At 41.6% G+C, this 24,949-nt stretch overlaps 2 protein-coding genes and 1 pseudogene across 7 annotated transcripts in view; 1 reads left to right on the top strand and 2 right to left on the bottom strand.

Annotated features, from left to right (window-relative positions):
- Window positions 1-4,147, bottom strand: part of TEX14 (testis expressed 14, intercellular bridge forming factor) — a 114,236-nt gene extending 110,089 nt beyond the window's left edge. Inside the window, exon 1 of the mRNA XM_025851044.2 lies at window positions 4,010-4,147. The gene's annotated coding sequence lies outside the window, so the exon portion shown is untranslated. The remainder of the gene's footprint in view (window positions 1-4,009) is intronic.
- A 481-nt stretch (window positions 4,148-4,628) lies between these two features.
- Window positions 4,629-24,949, top strand: part of RAD51C (RAD51 paralog C) — a 52,789-nt gene continuing 32,468 nt past the window's right edge. For all 6 annotated transcript variants that reach the window (XM_073879548.1, XM_073879549.1, XM_025851050.2 and 3 more), the window contains exons 1-4: window positions 4,629-4,814; window positions 7,506-7,764; window positions 8,501-8,667; window positions 11,228-11,361. In XM_073879548.1, coding sequence (XP_073735649.1) covers window positions 4,697-4,814; window positions 7,506-7,764; window positions 8,501-8,667; window positions 11,228-11,361 — 678 coding nt within the window. In that variant the 5' untranslated portion in view covers window positions 4,629-4,696. The remainder of the gene's footprint in view (window positions 4,815-7,505; window positions 7,765-8,500; window positions 8,668-11,227; window positions 11,362-24,949) is intronic.
- Window positions 21,087-22,011, bottom strand: LOC112808112 (casein kinase II subunit beta pseudogene; annotated as a pseudogene).

The raw sequence follows: 24,949 nt of genomic DNA, 5'->3' as shown, positions 1-24,949 counted from the left end.
CCATCTAATCATCTATTCTTTTAACAAATATTTACTGAGCACCTACTAAACCCTTACACTGGGCTAGGGGCTCTAAAAAAAAAAAAACAGGGAGTAAAATGCACATGGTCCTGCTCTACTGAAGTTTTCAATCTAGTCAGGGAGACATACGTTACGTAAATGATCACACAGAGGCATTTGGTGCTGTGAGAGCCTTAAAAGGGAGATTTGAGTCTTACTAAGAAATTTGGTCTGTATCCTAAGAGCAAAATAGGAAGTGACATGAGCTGAAATATAAAACTGTACTGTTTAAAGAACATTTTGGCTGTAGCATGGGAGAACAGACTAGAGGGGAGAAGACAAGATGCAGAGAGACCAGCCAAAAGGATAGAGTACCTACAAGCAAAATGGTAGGAGCTTGGCCTAGAGGAGGAGGCATGAAGAGAATCAAGATATGTTAAAGAGAAAATTGATAGGATTTGTGTATGCATTGAACATGGGGAGTGAAAAGGGAAGGTGTTGAGAATGATTCCTAGGTTTCTAGTCTGTGCACATGGAAGGATGGCTATTCAGTTCATGGAGGCAGGGAATACAGGAAGAAGACAAGGTTTTGGGAGTGGGCTGAAGAAAATAATGAGTTCGATTCGAAATATATTTTTTAAATATTTTATTTATTTATTTGAGGGGGTGCAGAGGGAGAAGCAGACTTCCCACTGAGCAGGGAGACTGATGCGGCCTCGATCCCAGGACCTTGGAATCATGACCTGGGCCGAAGGCACATGTTTAACCGACTGAGCCACCCAGATGACCTTAAGTTAGGTTTGAGATAGGCTGAGTTGGAGGGGCACCTGAGTGGCTCAGTCGGTTAAACATTTGCTTTCAGCTCAGGTCATGATCCCAGGGTCCTGGAATCAAGCCCCACCTCCCTGCTCATCTGGGAGTCTGTTTCTCCTTCTCCCTCTGCCCCTCCCCCACACTCATGTGCTCTCTTTCAAATAAATAAAATCTTAAAAAAAAAAAAGATAGGCTGAGTTGGAGACCTTTGCACTGTCCAGTAGGCAATCAGATATTTGCATCTGGAGGTGAGAGAACAGGGCAGGGCTAGAAATATAAATTTAAGAATTGGGGTTCCCCGGGTGGCTCAGTCTGTTAAATGTCTGACTTCTGTGGAGGTTGTAAACTCTCATGATCTCAGGTCCTGGGATCACGCCCTTCGTTGGGCTCTGCTTTTAATGGGGAGCCTGCTTGTCCCTCTCCCTCTCCTTCTGCCCCTCTCCCCGCTCGTGCTTTGTCTCTCTCTTAAATCTTTTTTAAAATTTGAGAAAAAAAAAGAATCACTGGCATATAGTCACTGAACTGTGAATGAGATAGCAGAGAAAGAGAGAGAATGAGAGAACAAGAGAAGAGAGAACAGAATAGTCAGCAAAAGGTCAGCTATGGGGTCTTAAAAGAACTGTAACATTTCAGGGCCAGGTTCTGGAAGATGAGCTTCCAAGGGAGACAGAAAAGCCAGATGGATATGAAGGAAATCAGGAGTGTGGCATCACAGAAATGAGATTTAAAGAGTTTGTGGACAACAAATAAATACTGAGCTCCTACTATGTATAAGGCTTTGTACAACTGATATTGATACTCCAAATATTTGTGTTTGAGGCTTTAAGTTTTATCATAACCACCTTTAAAGCTAAGCCTTGATTCAAAGTTTTTTCTTAGTCGAAACAGCACTCATTTCTCTCCATTCCCAAATCCACTTGAACATTCAAGCTCACCATTTTTAGAAGTTCTATATTTTCAGGTTAAAAGAAAATAAATTTCTCCTCAGCTATAACAGAAATATTCAGATTACTCCTCTCCCATATCTCTAGAAAATAGATCAGTTTACTTGAATACTTAGATTAACTATAGATATTAGCAGAAATAACTCATTCCTACCCTTAGTATCATATCTAGATAGCAATGAAAGCCAGAAATGCTCAATAATGATCCTGATTGATGATAGGCTCCACAACGGCAGAAATTCTGTCACTTGCCCTGTAACCATGATAACTAGCACTTAATAAATATTAATCTTGCTTAAATGATCTAATCTTAATAATCTTAAACGGGAACCCAAGTAAACTATTCACAGATTATTGCAAGCATCAAGTTAAATGAAATATGTAAAAGCACTTTCCTTTGGCACTTTACAATTGTAGGCACTTAAAAAACGTCTCACAGCATTAGCACTCTACTGAGCTAGGTGTTTAATAAAGCTTTATTCAAATGAAGACACATCTGGAGTATTTTTAAATGGATAAACTAAAATTATGTACCTTTTCTGTACTAAAACCTTTATATTTGTTGCGGCGCCTGGGTGGCTGAGTCGTTAAGCGTCTGCCTTCGGCTCAGGTCATGATCCCAGGGTCCTGGGATCGAGCCCCACATCGAGCCCCACATCGAGCCCCACATCGGGCTCCCTGCTCTGCAGGAAGCCTGCTTCTCCCTCTCCCCTTCCCCCTGCTTGTGTTCCCTCTCTCGCTGTGTCTCTCTCTGCCAAATAAATAAATAAAATCTAAAAAAAAAACTTTATATTTGTTAATCTGATCTTTCCAATAATCCCATGAATTATCATCTTTTACTTGCAGGTGAGGAAACTGAGTAGCTTGCTGCAAGGCTTATAGTTGGTAATTTCCAGAGATGTGACACAAACCCAAATTTGTATGACTTCAAGGCTCATGCTCATTTGTCCATAGCAGTGCCTCTCAAACTTTTTCATCAAGTAACCCCAAACTGCAACGAAAAAAAACCCCAACATATTCCTAGGAGGCTTTGGGAGACTACTGAAGTATCCAGTTTAAACTGGATCTTTCTTCAAACTCTTATGTTTATTCGAAAATTTATTTTTATGTTTGCATTTTACTTTACAATATGTTAATATTTACTTAATATAAAATAATTTAAATAGCTTACCAGTTAAATCATTCAATTCTTCCCTCTCTAAAAAAAAAAAATTGAGCGAATCTGACATCCTAGGAAGGTGTACCTTCCATAAAAATCCCATAGTTTTGTTCAGTTCTTGGTGCCTGGCCTCATAAACCTGGATCCTAGTTTGAAAGCCTGACTATAGAGCAAACTGTATTAAAGAAATCTGAAGAATGATGTGAAAACAATAATTATAGACAACTCAAGGCTCAGAATAAGATATTAATAACACATAATTGTATGACTACAGATAGAGTCAACTACTTTAACTAACTCTCCACAGCCAGTGAAACAAAGTTCTAAACACGACTGATTCCACTGAGTTTGAGCAAACCAAGTAAAGCACTGTTTTTGAATATGTTAACACCACCTCTTCTTCACCCAAGACCCTGGTTGTTTTGTAAACATGAATTCTCCGCGCGGACATTTATGTAATACTCACTGTGTGCCCAGATGTGACTCATACCAGTAGTTAAACAAGGTATTGAGTGGCAAACAATCCATTTTGACTAGTCCTTCCAGACTTTCCCCATCCTACCAAATGGGGGACAAACATTTCTCGAATTCTACCCCCGAAACCCCATCCAAAAGGGGCTCCCAATTTGGAGGTAGCTCGGGGCAGAAGAAAGGGTACTAGGTTTTAATTGTTTTGAAGAAAACTACTCTAAGCTTCTGTGTCCTCGTTTTCCTCCTGGTACGGTTGTGAGCATTTGAAATGTGTGGGATTTGCTAAAGCGCTCAACATATGTTTCCTTCCTTAGATCTTACGTACTTAAAGGGCTCTGATTTGCAATATTTAGGGAGTTCCTTTAAGCTAGGGGAAAAAAATTCAAGGCTAAGAATCTTAACAAATGTAGTGAACAAGTTACTGCCCTAAAGAAATCACACTCACTTAAGCAAAGAAAGACTTCGTAACCCACCTTCCAAACCGCCTCAATTCCCTCAAAGTTCTCTATTTTAGAAGGGGTCCCTTCTCAACTCTACCAGAGCAGGAGCTCTTGCGTAGCCCAATTACTCCCTCAGGACGGGAGCCCATGCCCAGCCCACCACGGGGACATTACTTGCTTACTTTTCCAGCTACTTCTTAAGTTAGGCAGGCCGTGAACCAACGGTCTCAGAAACCACCATGCTTCAGACTGGACTCGCGGGGAAGGCGTGGGTGGGTGCGGGGATTGGGCGCCTAGCGCTCCCGGTGGCGGTGGGGGGCTGGCCCACAATTCCTCGCGCGGGCGAGGCCCAGGGTGAGGGCGGGAAAGGCAAAGGGGGAAGGCAAGGGGGATACCCGACGAGAAAAGGTAGGAAAGTGGAACCCTATAATGGAGACACCGATTAATCCTTATATGACTGCCTCATATCCCAAGCCGGTAAGTGGCTAGTGTGTGCGTTACCCACACCTGGGGGTAGATCATTCCTATTAATAACCTTGAGGTTCCACCCAACAGGCCAGGGCTGAGGTGTGGAGATGTGGTGTGTAAGGCCTGGCTCTCCATCTTGCGGTTTCCACCCATCTTTTTACTGTCAGGATGTATGTTTGATGGGGAAACCCTAAAAGGGATTTGTAAGAATCACAACAGAAATGGTGCAGTTACGGAGAAAATACAACATTCCTCCTCAGAAGGGCCAAGCCCGAAGCCGCGTGCAGTGAGGCCAGAAACCCCGCCCCTTCCGCCTTACGTCTGACGTCTCACGGCGCGCGCGCGGGCGTGCGGAGTTGAGACTGGGATTTAGCTTCTCTGCGTAGGTGTCCGGCTTTGAAATGCAGCGGGACTTAGTGAGTTTCCCGCTGTCCCCAGCGGTGCGGGTGAAGCTGGTGTCTGCAGGTTTCCAGACGGCTGAGGAACTCCTAGAGATAAAACCGTCCGAGCTCAGCAAAGGTAACGAGTCCTGACGGCAAGTTGAGGCACACGGACCGCCGTCGGTGCCGCCTCCATCTCGGTTCTTCCGCCTTCAGGTTTCCACCCTGTGTCCGCCAGTTTCCTCCGCCCAAGGCTGCGTTTGCAACGTGAAACCGCTCCTTGATTCCAATTAAACAGGGTGTGAATGGTTAGAGCTGTGGTCCTGAAAACATTTACTAATTGCTTTCTCTACCCGTGCCGGCTGAATCCTCCTGAGGATTATCTTTTTTTTTTTTTTTAAGATTTTTTATTTATTTATCTGACAGAGACACAGCGAGAGAGGGAACACAAGCAGGGGGAGTGGGAGAGGGAGAAGCAGGCCTCCCGCGGAGCAGGGAGGCCGATGCGGGGCTCGATCCCAGGACCCCGGGATCATGACCCCAGCCGAAGGCAGGCGCCCCCCTCCTGAGGATTATCTAATATATTACTCAAAAGAACCCTGTTAACGTGGATTATTATGTCCAATATGACGAAGGAACAGATGCTTGGGGAGGTTAAGTAACTTTTCATGATGACTGGGTTAGGAAATTGCGGAGCCAGGATTGGTACCCAGACAGCTGGTCTAGTTTTAGCTGTTCCGAAATCCAAGGGGCAAGGATTGCATTTGAGAAATGGAGGATTCGTGATAGGACTAGAGACACTAGGTGAGAAAGGGAGCAGAATCTCCAGCACGTGGAGAAAGCAATAGAAAGAAGATACTGCTTCTCTTCTGTAATTCGCTGGAAAAACAAAACAAGAAACCCCAAACCTCTCATTCCAGAACACTAGATTATACATTGGTGGGAACCATTGTATCATTATGGGGTATACAAAAATGAAGCTGTCTGCTGTCTCACTGTGCATATTACACGAGGGTATGCTCAGAACTGCTCGTAAGATAGAACAAAATTTTAAGTCCTTGCCCTTAACAATGGAAAATAAGGTGGTTGCAACTCACCCCTCAAGAATAAATGTTGTAGACCCAATGTTAACTGTTTTAAATCTTACACTGCGTACGGTTTCCCAACGTTTTTGTTGGTTTAAGGATTTTATTTATTTGTTTGAGAGAGGACAAGCAGGAGGAGCTGCAGAGGGAGAGGGAGAAGCAGGGAGTCAGATATGGGGCTTGATCCCAGGACTCTGGGATCACGACCTGAGCAGAAGGCAGCCGCTTCATCCACTGAGCCACCCAGGCACCCCTGTCTCCCAAAGTTTGATGGTTTTTTTTCTTTCAACAAGTTGGTTTTGCAGAAAAGAAATGAGAGATTCTGCATGATAATGGTAGCTAACAATTATTGAGCGTTTTGGACTGCCTCGGTATTCTACCCAGTTATTCAACATGTATCATTTCCGTTTTACAGAAGAAAAGATCTGAGGCAAAAAAAAAAAGTAACTCGTCCATACAAAGTAACTTCATAATAAGTGGTTCAGTCAGGGTTTACAAACCCAAGAAATCTGACTCCAGAATTTAGGCTTTTTTTCTAAATAGGATTTTCATTTCCTTATCACCCTATTGTCTCTTATTAGTGCCAAATCTGTATTCATATCCTAACCAAATCAGGCACTGACCTATCAAACTCATAAGTGATGTCACCCTCACCTTTCATTATTCCTTTCATTAGCAGCTTGTTTTGTAATTGCCATTTTCTCTTCTCAAGCCATATTGTCTGATAAGAATGAAATTATATAGTTGAGGAAGCATAAGTGTATTGTTTAAAATATTTGTGCATCAAATAATTGTTCTCATTAAAATTTTTGGAGTGATATGTGAATTTTTCATGGTAGTGTTTCTATGAGAAGTTTTTATTATGAATAATACATGCACAAACACTTCTTTAAAGTTAAATCTTGTTTTAGGTGGTTAGAGGCCATTTTCATTCTCTTCTGAAAAATATTTTTTTTTTTAAAGATTTTATTTATTTATTTGACAGAGAGAGAGCGAGAGCAGGAACACAAGCAGGGGGAGTGGGAGAGGGCGAAGCCGGCCTCCAGTGGAGCAGGGGAGCCTGATGCGGGACTGGATCCCAGGACCCTGGGATCGTGGCCTGAGCTGAAGGTAGACGCTTAACGACTGAGCCATCCAGGCGCCCCTGAAAAATAATTTAGATGCCTTATTAGATCAAGATAACTATGACTTCCTAAAACCAAAAGGATAGTAAAAGGACTGACTGCCTGTACATTTTAATTTATATCTTCTGAGATACTCTTGTAGGTACTCAAATGGTTTAGAGGTTTACGTTTCTGGATTCTGCATTTGAGGTAATAAATAAATCTTTGAAGTATGTAAAGACTAAGAAAACAAAGATGAATGCCTTTATTAACTTGAAAAATTCAGTAGTTAATGGAATGTTTTATTTTTGTTTTTTTTCTTTTTAAAGATTTTATTTATTTATTTATTTGAGAGAGAGAGCACAGAGACAGAGGGAGAAGCAGGCTTCCCACAGAGCAGGGAGCCCAATGCAGGGCTCGATCCCAGGACCCTGGGGATCATGATCTGAGGCGAAGGCAGACACTCAAATGACCGAGCCCCCCAGGCGTCCCTATTTTTATGTTTCTTTGCTCTTGGCATCACTCTTATTATCTAAAAATTAAAATTAATGAAGACAACCCAATAGCATGTTAAGACTTAAATTTCTAAAATCAGGGTTTGGGTTTTGTTTTTTTTTTCCTGTTTCTTTTTTTTACTTTCAGAAGTTGGGATATCTAAAGAGGAAGCCTTGGAAACTCTGCAAATTATAAGAAGAGAATGTCTCACAAGTAAACCAAGATATGCTGCTACAGCTGAGTTAGGCAAGAAGTGTACAGCACTGGAACTTCTTGAGCAGGAGCATACCCAGAGCTTCATAATTACCTTCTGTTCAGCACTAGATAATATTCTTGGGGGTGGAATACCCTTAACCAAAACAACAGAAATTTGTGGTGTACCGGGTATTGGAAAAACACAATTATGGTAAAGTAAAATGTTCCCTTCTTAAGTGTAGGCTTAATGACATTTTATGTAAGTAATAGAATATGGTGCTGTGGGTCTACATTCAGGAGACCAAAAAAGGATGTATGTGCTCTAAATTTTTTTTGTGTGTATGCGTGCACATCAAACAAAAATCAGTTTACTATTTGTGTTACTTCAGTACCCCATCTTTAAATTGATATAATTATTTTGGTATCCAGAAATGTTTATTTTGCAACATTGTAATGTGATCATTAGGGTAAACATGTAATCTTCTGTTTTATTTTATTTTTTAAAGATTTTATTTAATTGACAGAGAGATAGAGCACAAATAGGCAAAGCAGCAGGCAGAGACAGAGGGAGGGGAGCCTGACACGGGACTCGATCCCAGGACCCTGGGATCATGACCTGAGCCGAAGGCAGACGCTTAAGGACTGAGCCACCCAGGCGCCCTCTTCTGTTTTATTATAGAATTAATTTCTGGGAATATATTTGAAGGTAGGTTTAGTATAAGAAAGGGTTTCATTCCCAGAGGCCTAAAAACCACTAAAAAGTCCTTAATCATGGTTTTATGGGTATACCCTCCCCCTAATCCAAATATCAGTGGATTCATACATATTTGGAGCAGAAAGTTAGCCATCTCTATTGCCTAATGGTGGTACCTAATGGGTGGTAATGTGGAGTTTGAAAATGCCTTAGATGATTATGATGATTTGGTCATTCAGCTTTCTCTTGACAGTATGCAGTTGGCAGTAGATGTGCAAATACCAGAATGTTTTGGAGGAGTGGAAGGTGAAGCAGTTTTTATTGATACTGAAGGAAGTTTTATGGTTGATAGAGTGGTAGACCTTGCTGCTGCGTGCATTCAGCACCTTCACCTTATAGCAGGAACACATATGGGAGAGGGTAAGTTAGCAAGTGATCCTCTTTTTCTCTGTAATAAAAGTAATTAGCATTTGTACCTCTCAAGCCTCAGCAAGAAACCATTTGGAACATGAAAGCTTAATGACTTGACAGCATCCTAGTGTTAAACTCTCAGATCTTTCTTTTAGACTTAGAAATGCCACAACCTAGACTGGCCTTTTCTTCTCCTTTTATGACCCTCACTTCTTTTTTTAAGATTTTATCTATTTGAAAGAGAGAGAGCGAGAACAAGCATGAGTGGGGGAAGGGGCAGAAGGTGAGGGAGAAGCAGACTCACAGCTGAGCAGGGAGCCAGAGGTAGGGCCTAGATCCCTGGACCCTGGGATCTTGACCTGAGCTGAACGCAGACGCCCAGCTGACTGAGTCATCCAGGCGCTCCACCAAAGGAAGGTAGCTTTGAAAAACCATGTTGGAAATATTTAGAACATTAAGCCCATTGACCTTAGGGGGCTCTGAGTAGAATGTAATTGAGTTCAAGACTGTGTTAAGTTTTATTTTTGTCATGTAAAAATATTGTTTGATTTTTTTAAGAAAACACATAAAGGTAATTTCAATTTAATTTAAATACTTAAAGGTATTCAAGTTTGCCCTTTTAATTACTTTTAAATCAAATGGTTTCTGGTTTGACTGTTCTACTTTATTTTTTGGATGTGCAGTCCTCATTTTTTTTTTTTTAAGATTTTATTTATTTGACAGAGAGATACATAGCGAGAGAGGGAACACAAGCAGGGGAGTGGGAGAGGGAGAAGCAGGCTTCCCGCTGAGCAGGGTTAGGGTCTCGATCCCAGGACCCTGGGATCATGACCTGAGGTGAAGGCAGATGCTTAATGACTGAGCCACTCTTATTCTTTAATAATTTAAAAAAACAATACTTTTCATAAGATGCTTGTATTCCCTTTAAATGAGTGTAATAGCTGGATATTTTAATTTTCATATGAGTACTAGTTTTTTTTTTTTTTTTGAGAGAGTGAGAGAGAGAGAGCACCAGTGGAGGGAGAGGAAGAAGCAGACTACCCTCTGAGCAGGGAGCCTGATGCAGGACTCCAGCCCAAGATCCTGGGATCACGACCTGAGCGGAAGGCAGACTCTTAACCAACTGAGCCACCAAGGCACCCTTAGGTGTCCTTTTTAACTAATGACCAATGTATCTACTGAAAGGCCTTAAAGCTACCCATGTCACAATGTATATTTGTAATAGTGTCTTAAAACCTTTCTGTGGTGGCGCCTGGGTGGCTCAGTTGTTAAGCGTCTGCCTTCAGCTTGGGTCACGATCCCAGGGTCCTGGGATCGAGCCCCACATTGGGCTCCCTGCTACGCGGGAAGCCTGCTTCTCCCTCTCCCACTCCCCCGCTTGTGTTCCCTCTCTCACTGTGTCTCTCTCTGTCAAATAAATAAAATCTTTAAAAAAAAAAAACAACCTGTGAATATTGTAGGTGTAGCACTGGGATATGAAGTTTTTAATGATTGCTGTGTGATTAAGCTGTTATTTTTTGGTTAAAAATGAACTTTTATATTTGTAATAGTGCTGTCTGAAATTTAATTTCTTGTAGTTTTTTTTCATTGTTAAAACTTAAGTACGTGGGGCACCTGGGTGGCTCAGTCGTTGGGTGTCTGCCTTTGGCTCAGGTCATGATCCCAGGGTCCTGGGATCGAGCCCCGCATCGGGTTCCCTGCTCGGCGGGAAGCCTGCTTCTCCCTCTCCCACTCCCCCTGCTTGTGTTCCCTCTCTTGCTGTGTCTCTCTGTCAAGTAAATAAATAAAATCTTAAAAAAAAAAAAACAAAACTTAAGTACGTTTTAAAGTGCAGTAATTTTTAATTGGTTTCTCTGAAATATGTATAAAACCAAACCATTTTTTCTTTTTAAGGTTTATTTATTTACTTCAGAGAGGACAAGCAAGGGGGAGGGGCAGAGGGAGAGAATCTCAAGCAGACTTCCTGCTGCGTGCAGAGCTGGATGCAGGACTCAATTTCAAGACCCTGAGATCATGACCTGAGCCAAAATCAAGAGTCAGATGCTTAACCAATTGAGCCACCCAGGCATCCCCCCAAAAGTGGTTTTTAAAAATATATAAATCTAAGGAGAATCTTACGTTGTTTCTACTTAAATATCAAATTATGCTACAGTAATAAAGGAAAAAAGTTACCATAAGGGAAAAAGATGCTTCTTTTGAACACTTTTCCTTTTAACTCTTAATTTGCAGTCCTATAAAAGAGAAAAACAAGAGAAATTTCATTATGTTACTTCTGTTCAATAGAAGCCAATAACTAGAAATATGAAAAGGCAGGCATTAAAACTTTAGTTCTATACATGTATAAACAATTTCTAGATAGCCTAGCATGTAAGGAAATAGTGCAAAAGGTGAAAATAAGAGGTCAGGAATTATGCAATGATAGTTTATAGTAATTTTGTTACAATTTTGCTGTCTTTCAATTAAAGTGAAGAATTTTGTTATTCAAAGGTATTGTTTTCCTACAATCGCCAATATATCAAAACAAGTAAAACTAATTATTTTATTTTAAGATGCTTTTGTTTTATTCTAGAGCACCCAAAAGCTTTGGAGGATTTCACTCTTGAAAATATTCTTTCCCATATTTACTATTTTCGTTGTCGTGACTATACAGAGCTATTGGCACAAGTTTATCTCCTTCCAGACTTCCTTTCAGAACACTCAAAGGTATGCCTCAAACTACTGAAATACAGCTAACCTTTGGAATATCTTTGGCGGTGTTTGATTAGCATGAAAAATAAGTAAATAGTATAGTATCATAAGCCTGTTCAAAAATGTCTTTCTTTTTGTCCTACAGTTTAGTTATATTTACACATATTTAGCATATATACATATGTAATATATCCCCAAAGTAAGAAATTGAAATAATATAGAAAGAGGTTCTGCCTCCAGTAATGGTGGAATAGCTTCTAACAAACTCTTTAGAAAGGTATAAAATGAAAAATACAACTCCCCTTCTACTGCTTCCTAGTACTTCTCCCTAAAGTTGACGACTATTGTTTCTTGTGTGTCTTCTCAAAAAATTTTTTATACATGTTGCAATATCTATCTGCCCATTTTTAATATTTGCTAGTGGGGTAATACTGTAATATGGTCTTGCACCTTCCATTTTTGCTTAGTGTTTTCCATATCTCTCTCTATATCACCACATGTGGATAAACCTCATTCTTTTTTTTTGGCTACATACTATTTCATTTTAAGAAGGTGCTTTTGCTGTTGGTGGGAATGTAAAATGGTACAGTTGCCTCAAAAAACCATATGGTGATTCCTCAAAAAATTGAAAATAGAATTACCCTATGACCCACCAATTCCACTTATGTGTTAATCACCAAAAGAATTGAAAGCAGGGTCTTGAAGAGATATTTGTAAACCTGTGTTCATAGCAGCATTATTCATATTACCTAAAATGTGGAAGTAACCCAAGTGTCCACTGATGAATGAATAGATGAGCAAAATGTGTTATACACATACAATGTAATATTGTTCATCCTTAAAAAGGAAAGAATTTCTGACATATGCTACAACTTGGATGAATCTTGAGGACATTATGTTAAGTGAAATAAGCCAGTCAAAAAAAGACATACTGTATGATTCTACTTATATGAGGTGTGAAGAGTAGTTAGACTCAGACAAAATAGAATGATGGTTACAAGGGCCTGAGGGGGGAAGGGGAAAATGGGCAGTTATTGTTTAATGGGAATAGAATTTCAGCTATATAAGATGAATGTTCTGTGTGTTCTACATAAAAAAAAATTGGGAAAAGACTAAGTACCTTAATTTATTTAACTAATCCTCTTATTGGTGGTCTTTTAGATGCTATTTTTAACAATGGTTTAGAGATAATCCTTACACATATCATCTTGGGGTACATTTGTAAGTATGTTAATGGGATAAATTTTATTTTATTTTATTTTATTTTTAGATTTTATTTGAGAGAGAAAGAGAAAGCAAGCATGAGCTGGGGGAGGAGCAGAGGGAGAGGGAGAAGTGGACTTCCTGCTGAGCACGGATTGGGGCTCCATCCCAGGACCTGAGATCATGATCTGAGCTGAGGGCAGATGCTTAACCGACTGAGCCACCCAGGAGTCCCAAGGCAGAGAAAGTCTTAAAACAGATTTGTGCTGAGGGCAGAGCCCAACCTGGGGTCTCAATTTCATGACCCTGAGATCAAGTCCTGAGCTGAAACCAAGGACCTGAGATCATGATCTGAGCTGAAGTCAGATGCTTAACCAACTGAGCCACCCAGGTGCCCCTGTTTATGGGATAAATTCTAAGTATTAAAATTATATTAAAGAGTATGTACATATTTAATTTTGATAAATATTACACATGACAGAGACTCCTTGACCAAACTTTAGTCAGCCTCCTCTGACCCTGTTTGAATATGCCTCGATCTTCACCCACATCCTGTCTTTGGCCTGACCAGTCCAGTTCATTACTGTGAATAGTGCAGCTGTGAACATAGGGGTACAATAGTAAAGAATCCTGTAAATTAGTTTAGAGAGAATCTCCCACCTTTAATTTCTGATCACCCTTGATATCTCAAGTTCCTCATTCCCCACTTTCAATGTTATGTCTTTGACCTGCCTATATAGCAAGAATTCTGTTAGGTCACATTAGCAAGAATCCTACCGTTGATGTCTCCTCCTAATAATTTTCCATTCACTCACACTCACCCTGCTTCTTGGCTATAAATCCCCACTTGTCCTTGTTGTATTTGGAGTTAAGCCCAATTTCTCTTCCCTATTACAAAACCCATCAAAAAGGATATTGCTATCTTCTTGAATAAAGTCTTCCTTACTATTTTAACAGGTGTCAAAAAAATTTTTTTTTAACACAAATTGCCCTTCAAAAAGGTTGTACCAGTGGATCAAAAAACAAGACTGAACTATATGTTGACTACAAGAAACCCAATTTAAGGGTGCCTGGCTGGCTCAGTGGAGCATGCGATTCTTCTTCTTTAGTGAGAGAGGGAGTGCAAGTGCGAAGGGGCAGAGGGAGTGCAAGTGCGAAGGGGCAGAGGGAGAAAGAATATCTTAAGCAGGCTCCACGCCCAGGGCCCAACGTGGGGCTCAATCTCACAACCCTGAGATCATGACCTGAACCAGAATCAAGAGTCAAGACGCTTAACCAACTGAGCCACTCAGGTGCCCAAGTGTGTAACTCTTGATGTCAGGGTTGTGTTTTCAAGCCCCATGTTAGGGGTAGAGATTACTTAAAAAAAAAAAATCTTAAAAAAAACCCACTTTAGATATAAAGATACCTGTAGATTAAAAGTAAATGATCAGAGAAAGATCTACCATGCTAACACTAATCAAAAGAGGGTGCCTGGGTGACTCAGTTGTTGAGCGTCTGCCTTCGGCTCAGGTCATGATCCCAGGGTCCTGGGATTGAGCCCCACATTGGGCTCCCTGCTTGGTGGGAAGCCTGCTTCTCCCTCTCCCACTCCCCCTGCTTGTGTTCCTGCTCTCCCTATCTCTCTCTCTCTGTCAAATGAATAAATAAAATCTTAAAAAAAAAAAAAAAAGAAACACTAATCAAGAGAAAGCAAGAGTAAAGCTATATTTATTTTAGAGAGCGGACATCAGACCAAGGAAAGTTATCAGGAATAAAGAGGGACATTATGTAATGATAAAAAGGTCAGTTCCACAAAAAGATGTAACAATTCCTAACATGTATGTGCCTGACAACAGAGCATCAAACTTCATGAAGCAAAAACTGAGAACTGCAAGGAGAAGTAGATGATTTTGCTATATTTGGAGTCTTTAGCAGCTAATAGAAATGGACAGATCCAGCAGACAAAACCAGTAAGAACGTAGATGACCTCAACACCATCAAACAATTGGATGTAATGGATATCTGTAGACTACTTCGTCCAACAACAGAATATATGTTCAGTTCATGTGGAACTTTCATCAAGATAGACATTTTCAGAAAACTATCAAATCTCCCATCTGTTCTCTAAAGGGCCCATTTATCTTTCCAAAGGTCATTTGTTTTCCTATGAATACCCTTTCTCCGTTCCGTGAATTTTCCTTTCATTTTCTTGACAGTGCCCTTTCAGACACAAAAGTGTTAAATTTTGGTGAAGTCCAATTATCCTTTGGTTGTTGCGTATGTTTTTGGTGTTATGTATGAAAAGTCATTGCCACGGGGCACCTGGGTGGCACAGTTGGTTAAGTATCTGACTTGATTTTGACTCAGGTCATGATCTCAGAGTTGTGAGATTGAGCCCCACGTCAGGCTCTTAGCTAGGCATGGAGCCTGCTTAAGATTTTCTCTCTCCAGGGCACCTGGGTGGCTCAGTTGGTTGGGTGTCTGCTTTTGGCTCAGGTCGTGGCCCCAAGGGTCCTGGGATCGAGTCCCGCATTGGGCTTCTTGCTCTGCAGGGCTTCTCCCTCTCTTCCCCACTTGTACTCTCTCTCACTATCTCTGTCTCTCTTTCTCAAATAAATCTAAAAAAAAATTTTTAAATAAAAGATTTTCTCTCTCCCTCTGCCCCTCCCCTGCTCATGCGTGCTCTCTCTTTTTTATTTTATTTTTTTAAGATTTTATTTATTTGAGGGCGCCTGGGTGGCTCAGTTGGTTAGGCCACTGCCTTCGGCTCAGGTCATGATCCTAGAGTCCCGGGATCGAGTCCCGCATCAGGCTCTCTGCTCAGCGGGGAGTCTGCTTCTCCCTCTGACCCTCCCCCCTCTCATGTGCTCTCTCTATCTCATTCTATCTCTCAAATAAATAAAATCTTTAAAAGAAAAAAAGATTTATTTGAGAGGGCACAAGCAGGGGGAGTGCCAGGCAGAGGGAGAAACAGGTTCTCCACTGAGCAGGGAGCCCGATGTGGGACTCGATCCCAGGACCCTGGAATCATGAGCTGATCTGAACGCAGATGCTTAACCTACTGAGCCACCCAGGCGTGTGTGTCTGTCTGTCTGTCTGTCTCTCTCTCTCTCTCTCTCTCTCTCTCATCTATCTATCTATCTATCTATCTATCTATCTTTTTATTTCCTAAATCCAATATCATGAAAATTTACTTCTAAGATTTTGTAGGGGAGGAAAAAGTTTTCCTCAACCCTCTTACGGTCTCTGGCTGGGTCGGAAAATTAAACTGACAGGCAGCATAACAGGAGAAAAGCACATACATTTTACTGAACTTTTACATGTATGTGGGAGCCTTCTACCAGACAATAAAAACCCAGAGAAGTGACTAGAACAGGAAGCTTTTTTTTTTAAGATTTTATTCATTTATTTGAGAGAGAGAATGAGAGATAGAGAGCACCGGAGGGAAGAGGGTCAGAGGGAGAAGCAGACTCCCCGCTGAGCAGGGAGCCCGATGTGGGACTCGATCCGGGGACTCTAGGATCATGACCTGAGCCGAAAGGCAGTCGCTTAACCAACTGAGCCACCCAGGCGCCCTAGAACAGGAAGCTTTTATATCTTTAGGCAAAAACAATAAATTTGTGAAGAATTGATAAGACAAAGGGGTGTGGGCTAAAGGTAGTAAATTATGTAGTAATTTGGAAGATAATTAACAAGGTTTGTTTATATACCTTCTCAACCCTAAGTTCCCTGTCTCTCGTGGTAGGGTGTCTCCTTTTTTTCCTGATAGAGGGAGGGTACCTTTGACACAGGAGATTTATCTCCTGCTTTCTGGGAAGAAGAGAGAGACTAGGAGGTCAAAGTGACCTTCCTGCTTCTGTTGTTTTCTCAAACTTCTACTTAAGGTATTCAGTATGCCAGGGGCACCTGGGTGGCTCAGTGTCTGACTCTTGGTGTCAGGTCCTGGTCTCAGGGTTGTAGGATGGAGCCGTGTGTCAAGCCCCTTGTCGGGCTTTGTGCTTAGCAGGGAATCTGCTTCTCTCTCTCTCTCTCTGCCGCTCCCCCATGCATGTGCATGCTCGCTGTCTCTCTAAAATAAATAGTTAAAAAGATATTCAGTATACCAAGGGGCCGAATTTTGGGGTAGCATGTCCTGAACTCCAACCAGTTTAATAGCTTAACTTTTTTTTTTTTTTTTTAAAGATTTATTTATTTATTTGAGAGAGAGAGAATGAGACATAGAGAGCACGAGAGGGGAGAGGGAAGAGGGTCAGAGGGAGAAGCAGACTCCCTGCTGAGCAGGGAGCCTGATTTGGGACTCGATCCCGGGACTCCAGGATCATGACCTGAGCCGAAGGCAGTCGCTTAACCAACTGAGCCACCCAGGCGCCCTAGCTTAACTTTTTTATTTGGAACTTTGATACCTGTTGGGTTAATTTTTTGTACATAGTCTGAAGTAAGTGTCCAACTTCATTTTGTATGCAGACATCCAGTTGTTCCAGCACCATTTGTTGAAAAGACTACTTTTTCCCCATTGAATGGGCTTGGCATCCTTATTGAAAATCTGTTGACCATAGATGTGTGGGTTAATTTCTGGACTCTATTAATGTTATGTCTGTTCTATGCCAGTATCACACAGTTTTGATTAATAGCTTCATAGTATGTTTTGAAATTGGGACATATGAGTTATTTTCAAGATTGTTTTGGCTATTCAGGGCCCCTTGCAATTCCATCTGAATATGATCTATATGAATGCAGTCTTATTTATTTCTGCAGAATGTAGTTGGAATTTTGATAGAGATTATATTTTTTTTATTTTTTATTTTTTTAAAGATTTTATTTATTTATTTCAGAGAGAGAGAATGAGAGATAGAAAGCACGAGAGGGAAGAGGGTCAGAGGGAGAAGCAGACTCCCCGCTGAGCAGGAAGCCCAATGCGGGACTCGATCCCGGGACTCCAGGACCGTGACCTGAGCCAAAGGCAGTCGCTTAACCAACTGAGCCACCTAGGCGCCCGATAGAGATTATATTGAATCTGTAGATTTAACCGTGGTATAAATCCTTTAAAAAAAAAGTTTTATTTTTAAGTAATCTCTACACCGAACATAGGGTTCAAACTCAACCCTGGGATTAAGAGTCACATGCTCCACTGACTGAGCCAACCAGGTGCCCCATAATTCAGTTAAATTTAATTAATATACTACTATATTTCATATATTTTCCACTAGGTGAATTATTGGGTTATAAACTTTGAAATAATTGTCCAGCATTTCTTTAGTCACCAAAAGAAAATGAGAATATAGATCTGCTTTTTTTTTTTTTTTGGCTTACACATTTATTTATTCACCAAATATTTATTGAGAGTCTACTTTGGCCAGACACTGTTGTATAAACCCTTTTAATATGCTGCAGGATTCCATTTGGTAGTATTTTATTGAGGATTTTTGTATCTGTAATTGGTCTGTAGTTTTCTTTACTGATGATATCTTTATCTAGCTTTGCTATCAGTATATTGGCTTCATAAAATGAATTAGGAAGTGTTCCCTCCTCTATTTTTTGGAAAAGTTTTTTTTTTTTTTTAAGTTTATTTATTTGAGAGAGAGAGAATGAGAGATAGAGAGCACGAGAGGGAAGAGGGTCAGAGGGAGAAGCAGACTCTCTGCTGAGCAGGGAGCCCAATGTGGGACTCGATCCCCGGGACTCCAGGATCATGACCTGAGCCGAAGGCAGTCGCTTAACCAACTGAGCCACCCAGGTGCCCTATTTTTTGGAAAAGTTTGAGAAGAATTGGTGTAAATTCTTTTTATTTATTTGAGAAAGAGAGTGCACAAGCAGGGGGAGGAGCGGAGGGAGAGGGAGAAGCAGACTCCCTGCTAAGCAGGGTGCCTGATGTGGCGCTGAGGGCTCTATCCCAGGACCCTGGGATCATAACCTGAACCAAAGGCAGACACTTAATCGACTGAGCCACCAGGCACCCCTGTTGTAAATTTTTAAACGTTTTATAAAATTCACCAGTGAAGAGGCATCTGGCTGGCTCAGTCAGTACAGCATGTGACTCTTGATGTTGGGGTCGTGAGTTCAAGCCCCACATTGGGGGTAGAGTCTACTTAAAAAAAAAATTTTTTTTGCCAGTGAAGCTCTCTGGTCCTGGTCTTTTTTTTTTTTTTTTTTTTTTTACTGTTTTTGGAAGGCTTTTGATTACTGATTCAATCTCTCCATTGTTATAGTTCCATTCAGATTTTCTGTTTGTTCTTCAGTCGGTTTTTTTTTTTTTAAATATATTTTATTTATTTATTTGACAGAGAGAGACACAGTGAGAGAGGGAACACAAGGAGGGGAGTGGGAGAGGGAGAAGCAGGCTTCCCGTGTAGCAGGGAGCCCGATGCGGGGCTCGATCCCAGGACTCTGGGATCCTGACCTGAGCCGAAGGCAGACGGTTAACGACTGAGCCACCCAGGCGCCCCTCTTCAGTCGGTTTTGATAGTGTGTGTATTTCAGTGAATTTGTTCATTTTACCCAGGTTATCTAATTTTTTTGCATACAAATGTTCATTATATTCTGTTTGTTTTTATTTCTATAAGGTTGGTAGAATGTCCCCATTTTCACTGCGGATTTGAGTAATTTGGGTCTTCTCTAAGAAAAAAAAAATTTGAGAAAGAGAGGGTGGGTGCAAGCAGGGTGAGGGGCAGAGGGAGAGGAGAGAGAGAATCTCCAGCAGACTCCCTGTTGAGTGCAGAGCCTGGAATCCAGAGCCCAACAGGGGCCTTGATTCTTTGACCATGAGATCATGACCTGAGCCTAAATCAAGAGTCAAAGCTTAACCGACTGAGCCACCCAGGCGCCCAAGTCTTCTTTTTTAATTAGTTTGAAGGTTTCTCAGTTTTGTTGATCATTTCAGAGAATCAACTTTGGATTTCATTCATTTTCCCTGTTGTTTCTTTCTTGTCTTAACTTGATTATTTCCACCTAAATTTTTTTTAAGATTTTATTTATTTATTTGATAGAGATAGCAAGAGAGGGAACACAAGCACAGGGAGCTGGAGAGGGAGAAGCAGGCCCCCGCTGAGCAGGAAGTCCAATGCCAGGGGCTCGATCCCAGGACCTTGGGATCCTGACATAAGCCGAAGGCAGACACCCAACGACAGACACCCAGGCACCCCTATTTCCACCTATTTTTTCTTTTTAAAGATTTTATTTATTTTACAGAGAAAAGGAACACAAGCAGGGGGAGTGGGAGAGGGAGAAGCAGGTCTCTTGCTGAGCAGGGAGCCCAATGTAGGGCTCAATACCAGGACCCTGGGATCATGATCTGAGCCAAAGGCAGACGCTTAACGACTGAGCTACCCAGGTGCCCCTCCACCTAATTTTCTTTAAATTTTTTTGTTATGTTTATCACCATACATTACATCATTACTTTGTGATGTAGTGTTCCATGATTCATTGTTTGTGCATAACACCCAGTGCTCCACGCTGAACGTGCCCTCCTTAATACCCATCACCAGGCTAACCCATCCCCCCACCCCTCCCCTCTAGAACCCTCAGTTTGTTTTTCAGAGTCCATTGTTTCTCGTGGTTTGTCTCCCCCTCCGATTTTCCCCCTTCATTCTTCCCCCCTGCTATCTTTCCTTTTTTTAACATATATTGCATTATTTGTTTCAGAGGTACAGATCTGTGATTCAACAGTCTTGCACAATTCACAGCGCTCACCATAGCACATACCCTCCCCAGTGTCTATCACCCAGCCACCCCATCCCTCCCACCCCAACCCCACTCCAGCAACCCTCAGTTTGTTTCCTGAGATTAAGAATTCCTCCTATCAGTGAGGTCATATGATACATGTCTTTCTCTGATTGACTTATTTCGCTCAGCATAACACCATCCAGTTCTGTCCATGTCGTTGCAAATGGCAAGATCTCATTCCTTTTGACGGCTGCGTAATATCCCATTGTATATATATACCACATCTTCTTTATCCATTCATCTGTTAATGGACATCTTGGCTCTTTCCACAGTTTGGCTTTTGTGGACATTGCTGCTATAAACATCGGGGTGCACGTACCCCTTCGGATCCCTACATTTGTATCTTTGGGGTAAATACCCAGTAGTGCAATTGCTGGATAATAGGGTAGCTCTATTTTCAACTGTTTGAGGAACCTCCATACTGTTTTCCAGAGTGGTTGCACCAGCTTGCATTCCCACCAACAGTGTAGGAGGGTTCCCCTTTCTCCACATCCCCGCCAACATCTGTCATTTCCTGACTTGTTAATTTTAGCCATTCTGACTGCTGTGAGGTAGTATCTCATTGAGGTGTTGATTTGTATTTCCCTGATGCCGCGCGATGTTGAGCACTTTTTCATGTGTCTCTTGGCCATTTGGATATCTTCTTTGGAAAAATGTCTGTTCATGTCTTCTGCCTATTTCTTGATTGGATTATTTGTTCTTTGGGTGTTGTTTGATAAGTTCTTTATAGATTTTGGATACTAGCCCTTTATATGATATGTCATTTGCAAATATCTTTTCCCATTCTGTCGGTTGTCTTTTGGTTTTGTGGACTGTTTCTTTTGCTGTGTAAAAGCTTTTTTTTTTTTTTGGCCTTTTCTTCCACTTTATTTCATATTCCCACCACAATAATGACTCCTTTAATTTAAACTAAAAACCATAGAGGGTTCCTGAAAGGGTGGCAGCAGAGGATCGGAGGTGCCAAAGACTGAGGGACAAGTGGGATGGGGAATCAACGAATCGTCTTGACTGGGCTCTTGAAGTTGCTGGCGGCTTGGAGCTGCAGCTGGTAGGCCATCAGATGGATCTTGAAACCATAGAGCCTGGGCACAAACTGGTTGGCAGGCCGCTTGGGCCGGTACTCGGGGTGCGCCACGAAGAGCATGTGAGGGAAACCGGTGCCGAAGTAGGCGCCGTCCGTGTGATGGTGCCTCGATGACTTGGGTGTGTACACGTCCATGCACTTGGGGCAGTAGAGCTTCACCATGGCCTCACCTGGGATGTCCGAAAGGCTGATGGGAAGCATTGGCTGGTTCTCACAGTACACCCGGGGACAGTAGCCAAAGTCTCCCTGCTGGTACTTTTCCAACATCTGGGCGATGCCACGGTTGGTGAGGATATAGTGGGCGTGGATCAATCCATAAAGCATCTCGGCTGCCTGCTCAATCAGGTCGCTCTGGTTGGGGTTGTCTTCCAGCTCTTCATCAGGCTCGAGGTCCAAGATCATGTCTAGAGCTTGTCGATAGTGAGGAACCTGCTCATTGAGTCCAGTGAGATTGAATTTCTCCTGGATGTAGTCTTCATCCACTTCACAGAAGAATTCATTGCCATGGAGCCCACAGAACCAGGAAATCCAGGACACCTCCTCTGAGCTGCTCATCTTCACGTCAGCAGCTGGACGGGGACCGGGAACAGGGTGGGGAGAGGAGTTGCTGCTTCCAAGGAACCGCGACGGCTACAGCGCAGGCCGCGGACCCGACCGCGGCAGGCGAAGTCGGGTGGGGGGGGGATGCTGTGCAAAAGCTTTTTATCTTATGAAGTGCCAGTAGTTCATTTTTGCCATTGCTTCCCTTGCCTTTGGCGATGTTTCCAGGAAGAAGTTGTTGCAGCTGAGGTTAAAGAGGTTGCTGCCTGTGTTCTCCTTTAGGATTTTGATGGACTTCTGTCTCACGTTTAGGTCTTTCAACCATTTTGAGTCTATTTGTGTGTGTGGTGTAAGGAAATGGTCCAGTTTCATTCTTCTGCACGTGGCTGTCCAATTTTCCCAACACCATTTGTTGAAGAGACTGTCTTTTTTCCATTGGACATTCTTTCCTGCTTTGTCGAAGATTAGTTGATCATACAGTTGAGGGTCCATTTCTGGGCTCTCTATTCTATTCCATTGATCTATATATCTGTTTTTGTGCCAGTACCATACTGTCTTGATGATGACAGCTTTGTAATAGAGCTGGAAGTCCAGAATTGTGATGCCGCCAGCTTTGGTTTTTTTCAACATTCTTCTGGCTATTCGGGTTCTTTTCTGGTTCCATACAAATTTTAGGATGATTTGTTCCATTTTTTTTAAAAAGTGGATGGTATTTTGATGGGAATTGCATTGAATGTGTAGATTGCTCTAGGTAGCATTGACATCTTCACAATATTTGTTCTCCCAATCCATGAGCATGGAACGGTTTTCCATTTCATTGTGTCTTCCTCAATTTCTTTCATGAGTATTTTATAGTTTTCTGAGTACAGATCCTTTGCCTCTTTGGTTAGATTTATTCCTAGGTATCTTATGGTTTTGGGTGCAGTTGTAATTGGGATTGACTCCTTAATTTCTCTCTCTTCTGTCTTGTTGTTGGTGTATAGGAATGCCACTGATTTCTGTGCATTGATTTTCTATCCTGCTACTTTACTGAATTCCTGTATGAGTTCTAGCAGTTTTGGGGTGGAGTCTTTTGGGTTTTCCACATAAAGTATGATATCATCTGCAAACAGTGAGAGTTTGACTTCTTCTTTGCTGATTTGGATGCCTTTGATTTCTTTTTGTTGTCTGATTGCTGTGGCTAGGACTTCTAATACTATATTGTAGCAGTGGTGATAGTGGACATCCCTGCCGCATTCCTGACCTTAGGGGAAAAGCTCTCAGTTTTTCCCCATTGAGAATGATATTGGCTGTAGGTTTTTCATAGATGGCTTTTATGATATTGAGGTATGTACCCTTTATCCCTATACTCTGAAGAGTTTTGATCAAGAAAGGATGCTGTACTTTGTCAAATGCTTTTTCTGCATCTATTGAGAGGATCATATGATTCTTGTTCTTTCTTTTGTTGTGGATGTTGAACCAAGCTTGCAGCCCAGGGATAAATCCCACTTGGTCATGTTGAATAATCCTTTTAATGTACTGTTGGATCCTATTGGCTAGTATTTTGGCTAGTATTTTGGGGAGAATGTTTGCATCCATGTTCATCAAGGATATTGGTCTGTAATTCTCCTTTTTGATGGGGTCTTTGTCTGGTTTGGGGATCAGGGTAATGGTGGCCTCATAAAATGAGTTTGGAAGTTTTCCTTCCATTTCTATTTTTTGGAACAGTTTCAGGAGAATAGGTATTAATTCTTCTTTAAATGTTTGGTAGAATTCCCCTGGGAAGCCATCTGGCCCTGGGCTTTTGTTTGTTAGGAGATTTTTGATGACTGCATCAATTTCCTTAGTGTTTATAGGTCTGTTCAAGTTTTCTATTTCTTCCTGGTTCAATTTTGGTAGTTGATACATCTCTAGGAATGCACCCATTTCTTCCAGGTTATCTAATTTGCTGGCATATAGTTGCTCATAATATGTTCTTATAATTGCTTGTATTTCTTTGGCGTTGGTAGTGATGTCTCCTCTTTAATTCCTGATTTTGTTGATTTGGGTCATTTCTCTTTTCTTTGTGATAAATCTGGCCAGGGGTTTATCAATCTTGTTAATTCTTTCAAAGAACCAGCTCCTAGTTTTGTTGATCTGTTCTACTGTTCTTTGGTTTCTAGTTCATTGATTTCTGCTCTGATCTTTATTATTTCTCTTCTCCTGCTGGGTTTAGGCTTTATTTGCTGTTCTTTCTCTAGCTCCTTTAGGTGTAGGGTTAGGTTGTGTATTTGAGACCTTTCTTGTTTCTTGAGAAAGGCTTGTATTGCTCTATACTTTCCTCTCAGGACTACGTTTGCTGCATCCCAAAGATTTTGAACAGTTGTGTTTTCATTTTCATTTGTTTCCATGAAGTTTTTTTTTTAAAGATTTTATTTATTTATTTGACAGAGACACAGGGAGAGAGGGAACACAAGCAGGGGGAGTGGGAGAGGGAGAGGGAGAAGCAGGCTTCCCGCGGAGCAGGGAGCCCGATGCGGGGCTCAATCCCAGGATCCTGGGATCATGACCTGAGCCAAAGGCAGATGCCTAACGACTGAGCCACCCAGGCGCCCTTCCATGCATTTTTTAAAATTCTTCTTTAATTTCCTGGTTGACCCATTCATTCTTTAGTAGGTTGCTCTTTAGCCTCCATGTATTTGAGTTCTTTCTGACTTTCCTCTTGTGATTGAGTTCTAGTTTCAAAGCATTGTGGTCTGAAAATATGCAGGGAATAATCCCAATCTTTTGGTACCAGTTTAAACGATTTGATTTGTGACCTAGGATGTGATCTATTCTGGAGAATGTTCCATGGGCACTAGAGAAGAATGTGTATTCCGTTGCTTTGGGATGGAATGTTCTGAATATGTCTGTGAAGTCCATTTGGTCCAGTGTTTCATTTAAAGTCTTTATTTCCTTGTTGATCTTTTGCTTAGATGATCTGTCTATTTCAGTCAGGGGGGTGTTAAAGTCCCCCACTATTATTGTATTGTTGTCAATGTGTTTCTTTGCTTTTGTTATTAATTGCTTTATATAATTGGCTGCTCCCATGTTCGGGGCATAGATATTTAGAATTGT

This window comes from Callorhinus ursinus, unplaced genomic scaffold (genome assembly GCF_003265705.2).
Source record: "Callorhinus ursinus isolate GAN/ISIS: 27379988/994484 unplaced genomic scaffold, GSC_fseal_2.0 scaffold34, whole genome shotgun sequence".
In the NCBI taxonomy this organism is placed as follows: Eukaryota; Metazoa; Chordata; class Mammalia; order Carnivora; family Otariidae; genus Callorhinus; species Callorhinus ursinus.
The sequence above is the reverse complement of the archived record's forward strand: the minus strand, read 5'-3'. Positions and strand labels throughout refer to the sequence as shown.